At 39.5% G+C, this 10,091-nt stretch overlaps 1 protein-coding gene across 1 annotated transcript; it reads left to right on the forward strand.

Annotated features, from left to right (window-relative positions):
* The first annotated feature begins 346 nt into the window (after positions 1-346).
* On the forward strand, positions 347-8,031 carry dhrs7ca (dehydrogenase/reductase (SDR family) member 7Ca). The gene is made up of 8 exons (XM_075453669.1): positions 347-498; positions 1,978-2,061; positions 2,631-2,796; positions 2,880-2,992; positions 3,733-3,943; positions 4,020-4,112; positions 5,515-5,661; positions 6,728-8,031. Exons 2-8 carry the CDS (start codon positions 2,008-2,010, stop codon positions 6,922-6,924), a joined length of 981 nt encoding a protein of 326 aa, XP_075309784.1. The 5' UTR covers positions 347-498; positions 1,978-2,007; the 3' UTR covers positions 6,925-8,031.
* Positions 8,032-10,091: the final 2,060 nt, after the last annotated feature.

Below are 10,091 nucleotides of genomic sequence, written 5' to 3' on the forward strand. Positions count from 1 at the left end.
TCATAGCTTCTTTATATGTGCATGAAACCACATTCAGTAGTACGTTTACCCAGTTCAGAAATGGAAACCATTTAATCCAAGCATGAGTTTGCCACTTTGCTGTACTTCTTATATAAAAGGACAATGATATAAAATACAGACTTTGTAATTCTATCAGCAGAAACAGAAAATTACAGTATACGTGGATGCATTTGTGCATCTTAGCTTACAACATAAGATCACTGAGCTTGAGTTAGCCCTCCTGCAGCCAATTTAAGCCCGTCTCCTCCCAACATACATACCATGTTGACAACATACACGGAAAATAACCGACTCAGCTGTGCTGCTATTAAAAGACCTCAAATCCCAAAGTATTGCTGCTGCTGGCTGGCTGGCTGTCATGTCGGAGGAGCTCTGTTGAGGCGTACAGCTACTGTTCCTCAGGAGAGGAATTAAACCCGACTACCTGCAGAGGCCCAACAAGCAGTAAGTGGTGGCTGCTGATTCATTTATTACAAGGTAATATGATTGTATGTATGAATGTATGATTCTCTACTTATTGATCCGTTCTTTTTAATCTACCAGTGACTCATTCAAAATGCATAAGCTAAACAGTAGGAATGCTTTCATGTTTTATTCTACACAGAGAGCAGAATGGCATGGAGGGTGCTCTTTTATTAACTGACCATGTTGAGGAATAATGTGCAGAGTCCACTGTGTCATTGAGAGTTGCAGGCTCTATTTTAGTGGCAGTTTATATTTAGAAGCCTCTTCTTGGACAAACAGCCGGTGCTTGGCACGGTAAGCCTAAACCAAAAGGTTATCTTCATTTGGATGCTTCGTGTGAGTGTTGGTTTTTACCTTCAGATGACAGAAAACTGGCACGGTCAAGAAAAATAACATTAGGTGGTGGTGGATGGACTCTGAGATCACAGCCCCCCCAGACACAAACATGGAAACAACCCCCAGTTCCTCTGGTTTATCAGCACCACCCCAAGCCTAAAAGAGAACTTTGTATTAGTCTAACACAGTTATCACAGTCATTTTATATACCTTTGTAGATTTTTTTACTTTCTCTCCTCAGATATTTCAAATTCATTTGTGTTTTTTGTAATTTCGTCTATTTCCATCTCTTTGTGATAATATTCACCTCATTGAAGTCAGTCTCTCTCGCTGTTTCATTTCTTTTTATATTAGTTTTGTGTCACTTCGGGATCAAAATTTAATTTCTATGTTGTCAATTAGTCTTTGAATCATTATTTTTCGTCTAGTTGTGATATTTTTTCATCTCTGCAATCATTCAATTTTTCTTAGAAGTTGGTTTGTAATCATGTATTTGTTTTGGGTCTCCGTGTTGTATCTTTGTGGTCTTTTGTATCTTGGTTCTGTGCGTCTGTGTGGTCAGTTTTGTAATCGTTTCATTCTCCTTTTCTCAGTAGCCATTTGTGGTCTCTTTTTCATTCGTGTATTCTTGTATCACACTGTGTGGTCGTTGAGCCTTTTTGGGGTTGTTTTGTGTTTCCCCGGTCACTCTTGGTATCGTGTAGCTCTTTTACATTTCCATACATGTCTTTGTGTCTCTTTGCATTTGTTTTATGTTTATTTTAGGTTTTTTTGGAAGTTCATGTCTCTTCCATGTCTAGCCCTGAGCTTGAGGATTCATAGTAATATTTATCGGCACAGACACAATTCAAAAAATGAAGATTAATATGTGGAAAGCTGAGAAACATTACTGATAATTTTAGTTAAAAGTTAAAAAGTTTCATTTGACATCAGTGAAAATATTTCCCATTTAAAATTTCTCTCTTTCTACAAATTGTAGCTTCACTTTAATGAACTGAGGCGGTGATTTTACCCTTGGAAACTGTAAGATCTAAGTACTGCATGTATATATATCGACACATATAAACACCGATAATGTGCTGTAATTGATCCTGTCTTTATTCTAATTCCTGGTGAAAGAACATGTTTGAAATGCCTTCTCTGTCTTTGTTTCAGAACCATAAGAACTCATAGTTAGATAGAAAAATGGTTGTAGAGGATAAGATGGATTCCAATGTAACAGAGCCGCAGAGCCTCTGGGTATGAGATGCTTATTCAGTAGAAACAAATAGTGTTTGACATCATCTCATCCCATCTGCATCTCCAAAATCCAATTCATTTTCTCTAAAGAAAGTATGTTTACATCCTGAAACATACTTTAACACAAGAACCTGTTGACTAACCGTGACTTTCATGACGATAACTTCAACACTGATAGTTATAAAGTAAAACTACTTTAGTTTTCACAGTAGTTGTGTTTTTGGATGAATAGTTGAAACTGTTTGCTCTCTTATTTTTTCTTGCTGCCTGTTTAGCTTAACTCAAAGAGAAGAAACAGTAAAAAAAATCCACCAGTATGTTTAAAGACCACTAAAGGACTGAATAAAGGCCAAAATACTTGTTAATTAGTGAACTTTAGATTTACTGGTGAACTGATTTTATCAGCGCCTGTTTAACTGTTTTACTTAGTCTAAGTTAAGCTAAGCTAAGCTAAGATAAGCAGTTGACAACTGTAAGATGTCTGTGTGTCTATAGTTTTATCTTGGTTCCTCAAAATTCCTGCATATTTACAATGAAATCAAACCATTTTTTTTTGGCTTATCCCTCAGAATATGGACACAACATGGACCACTACTATCCTTCTGGTGCCCTGTGTGGTTGTTCTGACAGCTGGATTTTTCTACCTCTATGGTGTAATTATCAATCTGTTGTCCAAAACATCAGTACGCAATAAGGTGGTGGTTATAACCGATGCTTTGTCAGGGCTTGGAAAAGGTAGGTCATCATTTAAGGTGAAGATTCTCACAGCATCACTGAGCACGACTTGATTTCTCAGTTCCTCTGTGTCTTGTGTGAAGAATGTGCAGCCGTGTTTCACAAGGGAGGAGCGAGGCTGATCCTCTGTGGGAAAAGCTGGGAGAAGCTTGAAGAACTTGCGGATGAGTTGGCAAATGTTTCTGATCCCACAGCAGTAAGTATACAGGACCTGAGGCAAGATTTCATATATCCACTCATACATGACTGGAGGTGAAAGCACCATTGCTGCACTGTAAAAATAATATCCCATTAAGTGTAACAGGTCTTATTCTTACACTCATATTTTCTACCAAATGTTATAAAGTGTTTTTATTTGGACAAGATATTCGGTCTTTTAGTAAAACTTGAAAACAAAAATCAATATGTTTGTTCTTATGGACACAAATTGTGCATTCTCCATCCATGAGACGTAGCACAACTGGGCAAGAAGCGTTGCTTTAGTGACAAACTGCCATCACAGAACATATATCAAATTCAGCCTCTGCCTTGAAAAGAAGTTTGGCTTGGCAACTTAAAAGTCCCTCCTCCTCCCTCTCTGTTGTGCTTAAGCTCTGCCTTCAAAGCCCCTGATTGGCTGTTTTCACTCAGGCAAACTGGAGATTCGCAAATCCAATTGGATGCACCAAAAGAGCCACAGGAACCTAATTTATTCACAGACTGTCTCCGTTGCAATTTCAGTAAATATTACAAAAAGTTATTCTTAATAAAGTTCTGCTTAAATAATTCTCTTAATACATTTTACCAAAACATCTCTACATCTCCGCTGACAATCACTCTAGTAAGTGCATTTTCCATAAATTAAAAGAGGAAATATTCCACAAAAGTGAGGGGAAATCAGCACACCTCCTACAAAGGTTTGCAGACCTCCTGACCCTCTTTGACTTTCTTCCTTAGACATTCCCCCCTAAGCTGGTACTGCTGGACTTTGGGGATATGGACAGCATGCCCGAGGCCATCGCAGAGATCCTGGAGTGTTATGGCTGCCTGGATATTCTCATCTTTAATAGCAGCATGAAAGTCAAAGCTCCTGCACAGAGTGTGTCTTTAGAGATGGACAAGCTTCTGATGGACAACAACTACTTTGGGCCCATCACACTGGCTAAAGGTAGGCTATTGGAAGTGTGAAAATCCATTTTTCTAACTGTGAAAATGTGACAGTGCTGGTGGTTTCTCTGCTTCAGGAGTGCTGCCCTCCATGATCTCCAGGAGAAGTGGTCACCTGATCCTTGTGAGCAGCATCCAGGGGAAAATAGCCGTGCCTTTTCGCACAACATGTAAGTTCACAGATTTATGAAGGGAAATAGGTAGGAGTCTCCTAATTCTTTAGGTAGGCAAGTGGAAAAGGAATGAAGGTCTTTGACCTCAAATTTTGTGAAAGTCCTTTGTATTTCCTCCACCTTCCCTTTGAGTAACTTGGCCTCCTTTGTCAGGGTGAAAGGAGCCACAACTATAGCTGGAAAAGACTAAATTCTTGAATTGCTTTGAGCATGCTATGCAATGCAGCTCTCACCAGCTCTGCATCTACTTACTATATCGTTAATCATACGGTAGCCTGTCACTCATGTTTCTGCTCCCGTCTGATACATTTGACATTAGGCCTATACAACACATCTTATCGGTAATCAGTTGTGCCGTCTAACTTGAGTACAAAACTTTAGTCTTCTTCTCTAGGTTTTGAAACCTAACCAATGTCTAAGACGACTTCTGCCTAACCTTAAAGGGGAACTCCGGGGCATTTGAAGCGTGTTTCCATTGCTAGAGGTTGTCAAATACTGCCAGTAGGACACAGAGAGGTGCGTATCTGCGCTCCCTGTGTGGAGATCGCTCTGTCCGCACACCCTGTCATGCGAGGCTAACACGTTGTGGCTAAGGGGCAAGCGCTAACCCTTCCACGTAAAACAACAACTTGCACACTGCAGAAACGTCACACCACTTTATAACCCATCCGACAATAAAGTCACAAGCCTTACCATCAAAACCATATGCATGGTTCTCACATTACTGGCATGGGGACGTTACAAAACAACTTTATAAACAGCATGTAACTCACCGGCTGGTTGTAGGCTCGCGCATGTGAAAGCCCAAAAGAGTCAATGGACGATAATCTCATATACAAAACAATTATCTTCTCTAGAAAAACTACGTTCAAGTATTTAAAACATTACAACAATATTACTGGGCATGTATTGTTGTAATGTTTTAAATACTTGAACGCAGTTTTTCTAGAGAATATAATTGTTTTGAATATGGGATTATTCTCCATCGACTCTTTTGGGCTTTCACATGCGCGAGCCTACAACCAGCCGGTGAGTTACATGCTGTTTATAAAGTTGTTTTGTAACGTCCCCATGCCAGTAATGTGAGAACCATGCATATGGTTTTGATGGTAAGGCTTGTGACTTTATTGTCGGATGGTTTATAAAGTGGTGTGACGTTTCTGCAGTGTGCAAGTTGTTGTTTTACGTGGAAGGGTTAGCGCTTGCCCCTTAGCCACCACGTATTAGCCTCGCATGACAGGGTGTGCGGACAGAGCGATCTCCACACAGGGAGCGCAGATACGCACCTCTCTGTGTCCTACTGGCAGTATTTGACAACCTCTAGCAATGGAAACACGCTTCAAATGCCCCGGAGTTCCCCTTTAAGTGGCTTAAGTCAGGCTTAAACCCTGTGTTCCAGACGCAGCCTCTAAACATGCAGTTCAGGCTTTCTTTGATTCCCTGAGAGCTGAAGTGGAAGAGTACAGCATCTCCGTCAGCACCATCAACCACACCTTCATAAGCCGATCTGCTTCTCAAATGACGCCTTCGAAATCCCTCTGGTCACGTGAGTAAAATCTGAGAAAACACAATGTTTTGTTTTCTGCTACGTTTAGTAGCCAAACTGTCTTAAATGTGTTTTTTTGTTTCAACCACTTAACACTGACCTATGAATCATTCAAGGATAAAAAAAATGCCTCTAACTCAAGGGATGAACCAGTGTTGTGTCTACACATAACAGACAATTTAGCAAAGAACGGATTTTAAATTGTATCTTTAAGCTCTTTGTTTCTCACAGTCACAAAGACACATCATTTGATCTCATTTAATTGTTTGCGTGTATGAAAAATGTCAGACAGAAAAGGTGATTCCCAAAGAGCTGTTTGCTGAAAACTTGGCATATCTCAGCATGGTGTGCAGTGTGTCCTTAAAACATTTGAGGAAACTGGACAAGTGGAGGACAAAAGAAGAAGAAGTGTCAGGCCTAAAGAACTATCAACAGCAGATGAACAGGATCTGAAAGTGATGTCCTTAAGAAAGAGGAAAAAATCCAGCAAAGACCTGACACAGGAGCTGAGAGATGCATCTGGACCTTCAGCTGATCCATCTGCTGTTGGCCCAAGCCTCATCAGAAATGGGCTCCATGGAAGGGTGGCTGTCAAGAAGCCGTTCTTAAGGAAGGGAAACAGGGAGAAAAGGCTGAGCTGTGCCAAAGGACACAAGAAGTGGGCTGAAAATCAGCGGCAGCAGGTCTGATGGAGGGATGAATCCTCCCCAGAGCCCGGAGCTCAACATTACTGAAGCAGGGTGGGATCATGTTGGCAGAGAACGGAACAAAAGGCAGCCCACATCCAAAGAAGAGCTTTGGGATGTCCTTCAAGAAGCCTGGAGAACAATTCCTGAAGACTCCTTAAAGAAAGGACAGAAAGCTCGTCTAAGAGGGTTCAGGCTGTGTTGGAAAATAAAGGAACTCAGACCAAATATTCACTTTCAAGCTCCTTAGAATTGTACAAACTCTGTTTTTGCCTTATATGCTGTTTTGTTCAGTTATATTTGCATGTTTTTCAATTAATCGTTGCATCTATTTCCCATTTTCTTCGGTATGTCTTCATTAACGTCTCCTCTCTCTGCAGTGTTGTACACTAAGAAGCCGCTCGGCGTTTCTCCTGACGAGGCGGCTGCTGAGATCGTGAAAACTCTAAACAACAAGAGGAAAGAGGTGCTCATTGCTCCATCACTCCCCAAGATGGCCATATATGCCAGATCCTTTTTCCCCAACGTGTTTTTTGCTGTGATGGCTGCGGGAGTGAAGAACTCTGAGGAGATGTAAGATGTTGCCTGCCTACTCTGTGAAACCACAATAAATTGATGCAGAAAATCTAATCATTTTATCGATAATGTGTCGTTTGTGTGTGAAACTGACAGAATATTTACCCCAAAAACCTGTCCACATAATCCCTTTAAAGCTGCAGTCTGCAGGATTTGTTGTTGTCATACGTAAAGTCCTAATTTTTGGCATTTTAAGAGTTTACATGATCTATCAGAACGCTTGAAGTTGAAAACGGTGACCTCCGTAGTCGCAAAATGCAAGAAATGCTTATTTTTTAACCGAAAAATAAAAAGTTATTCAACTTCCTGTCCCGCCCCATCAAAACACATGAGAACTCGTGCACGTCTACGTGCACGCCAGATGCCCGTACACGATCCTCATTCATCAACTCACCTGTCATTTGCGATCATGGAAGACACAGTAAGTAGACTAGCCCGTAATGAAGTTCAATAGTCCAGATAAATAAGCGTGGGGACGAGCCTACCTTGTATCGCGCGTGCACAATCGGTGATTGACAGGCAGCAGAGCCCAGCTCGTAACCTGATTGGTTACCTTTTACCGGTCCGGTCTGCAATTTTGTAAACAAACCTGCTGGCTTTGGAGGGACCTAGCGGGACATATAGGGGACCTAGAAAACTCTTTTTTTTTTTGTATTGGGGTATTTAATGTACTACTTTCAGAATCCCCGGACAGTTCCAGGCATTATGCTTGAAAAAGAGTTGCAGACTGCAGCTTTAATCCCAAACTAGTTGGGAATTTGCTCCACTGAATGTCAGCTTTGTTGTCAGTTTGTTTTCCTTGTTTTTATCAAACTGCTGAAGTTTATTCTTTATTATTTCATTACAAAAGCACTGCTTTAAATAAAAGATGTGAAACTGAAAAGAAATGTAATGAGAAATCCTCATATTTGGAATAAATGTTACTTTTTTGTGAAGTTTTTTCACTTGAGTTGGACTTGAAACTAAAATGAATGTTGGGGGCCAACAGGGGCCCAAAAACGTGGTAAATACAGCCTATTAAATTAAACATTTTTTCTCAGTCAGTCTTTTGTGTGTGGATCTAAATGTGATGTTAGTAACTTTGTCGGAAACTCAGACTTTTGTTTAAAATGATTCCTTTTGTTTCTTTAATGAACTTTTCTGAAAAAGCTAAATAATTCTAACTTCTAGAATTCTCCTTTCATAGAGTTGGTTGTGTTTTTTCTATTGTTTCCCCATCAAAAAGAACATTTTTAAATATTTTACAAATACAAATATGTTGATATACTGTTTTTGGATAATATCAATACAAATAATGCAAATACATTCACAAGCTTCTCAGCTTTCAAAAAAGAAAGAATCAATAAAGAATATCATAATCCAAATGTTTGACATACATTACTCTGCAATGAGGCTGTCTATTTTGAAAGAACCTTTACTTGAGATTTGTAAAGATTAATACTATTTTCAATATCTACAGGCTTAGATGATCAGATTTTGATACTAAGTAAAATCAATTTAATAAATTAAACAGTAAAGTGTAACAAACCCAGATGTCTTTCAAAAACTTTAAACCCAACTTTGAAACCAGTTGAAAATGGTTAGAAGAGTTTTTAAATATTAAAGGGACATAAATTTAGAACATATTTAAATAACCAATTCTGACATCTTTACGAATGTCAAACGAAAATTATGAATTTGAATAAATAAATAATATTGTGGCCCCAAAGTTGAATTAAACCGGCAGGTTTTGTTGCGAGGTGAAAGTATGACGAATAGTTGTTGTTTGGCGCCCTCTAGTGGACCTATTAGAGAACGACTGTGTGTCAGTTGTATCATTTTAAAGCTTCACTCTGACGATTACAAACTTAACCAAGAGGTGTCACAAACCAAAGTGCATAAACTTACAAGGATCGGCCTCACCCGGGTGGAGGGAGGCATAAGGTTTGATCATTCACCCAACAGTCTGAGCAATTCTTCCAGACACTTGGATGAGCTATCCTACATTTTTTTCTCTCTGTACTTTAGATTTGACCTGTAAAATACATAAATACATCCCTTTACATTCATTTTTTGACATATTCACGTTATTGAGACTCCCAAACTGCAGACTTTAAAACCACAGTTTACAAACCACTGGGTGACATCAAGATGATTTCAGTGTTTTCATCAGTTGGCTGTATTGTGACTTTTTTTTGTGAGTTAGGAGCATGCAGACCAGCCTTATTTCTCCTCACACTAATGGGAGACTTCGGCGTCCACGCCATTGTTGCCGGCTTACCTTTTATTCTTCCTCGAAGGCCTTTTGACAAACCTGTTGAACATGTCACATTTATCTTCATCTCTTTCATCTTCATACCCTTAAATAATCACGGGAACTGTGGTTCTGCAGGAGAGACTTAGAACGATTGCCTACGTGACTCTAACTCAATAACACGTTCAGAAAATAAAAGCATGTCTATTGCTACGAGCATCAAATAATACTACAAAACCTCGCAGACAGAACAACAAAGCTTAAACAATCAATTAAAAGGTCGACATTAGCTATTTGTTTGGGTTTACGTGAGGAAAGCGAAGCGTCATCCTGCGGATCCACTTCCACCGAGTGAGTGCGCGCTCCCGCGTGTAGGGGCAGTTTCCAGTGGGAATAACCTTGGCACTACACCTGCGACTCTTCTGTTTTGGAGTGGACTGATGACGCAAAAGCAAACCCAAATATAGCCTACATATATGACAAAGCTGGTTTAGTTTAGAATCTAACCCATGATATATTCAAGTGGACCATTTAATCCAAATAAGAGACGGAATGTTTGTGCTATTTTAATTCAATTAACACTATTTAATCATTTATCATATTTGCAGCCTTTCCCAGCTGTATCTCTAAGAGTGTTTTACATTATAATAGTCTTTTTTGGGCCCTGAGAGGTACATTTCAATTAGTGCAGATGTTATAAGAAGAAAACAGCATGAGAAAAAATAAAAACCACATCCTGTAGTTTCCAACGCTGATAACTTACTAAGTTTTCTTGCTCAAAGAAAAACACGACTCGTGTAAATCTGATTTTAAAAGGAGAGTTTTTGAATAAACTTTTCCTGAAGTGAAGAAGCGGCTGGATTGAATAACAGCTGTTTTCAAAAGCTGTGTTTGATTATCATCTCTCATCGTGTGCATTAAGTGACACCATGACA

Source organism: Odontesthes bonariensis, chromosome 21 (genome assembly GCF_027942865.1).
Source record: "Odontesthes bonariensis isolate fOdoBon6 chromosome 21, fOdoBon6.hap1, whole genome shotgun sequence".
Lineage (NCBI taxonomy): Eukaryota > Metazoa > Chordata > Actinopteri > Atheriniformes > Atherinopsidae > Odontesthes > Odontesthes bonariensis.

What these genes read in the sequence shown, in the direction of transcription:
- dhrs7ca (XM_075453669.1), top strand. Translation starts at nt 2,008, where the DNA reads ATGGTTGTAGAGGATAAGATGGATTCCAATGTAACAGAGCCGCAGAGC. An exon ending in ATGTTTCTGATCCCACAGCA is followed by an intron (nt 2,993 to 3,732) that starts GTAAGTATACAG and finishes TTTCTTCCTTAG; the next exon opens with ACATTCCCCCCTAAGCTGGT. An exon ending in TTCGAAATCCCTCTGGTCAC is followed by an intron (nt 5,662 to 6,727) that starts GTGAGTAAAATC and finishes CTCTCTCTGCAG; the next exon opens with TGTTGTACACTAAGAAGCCG.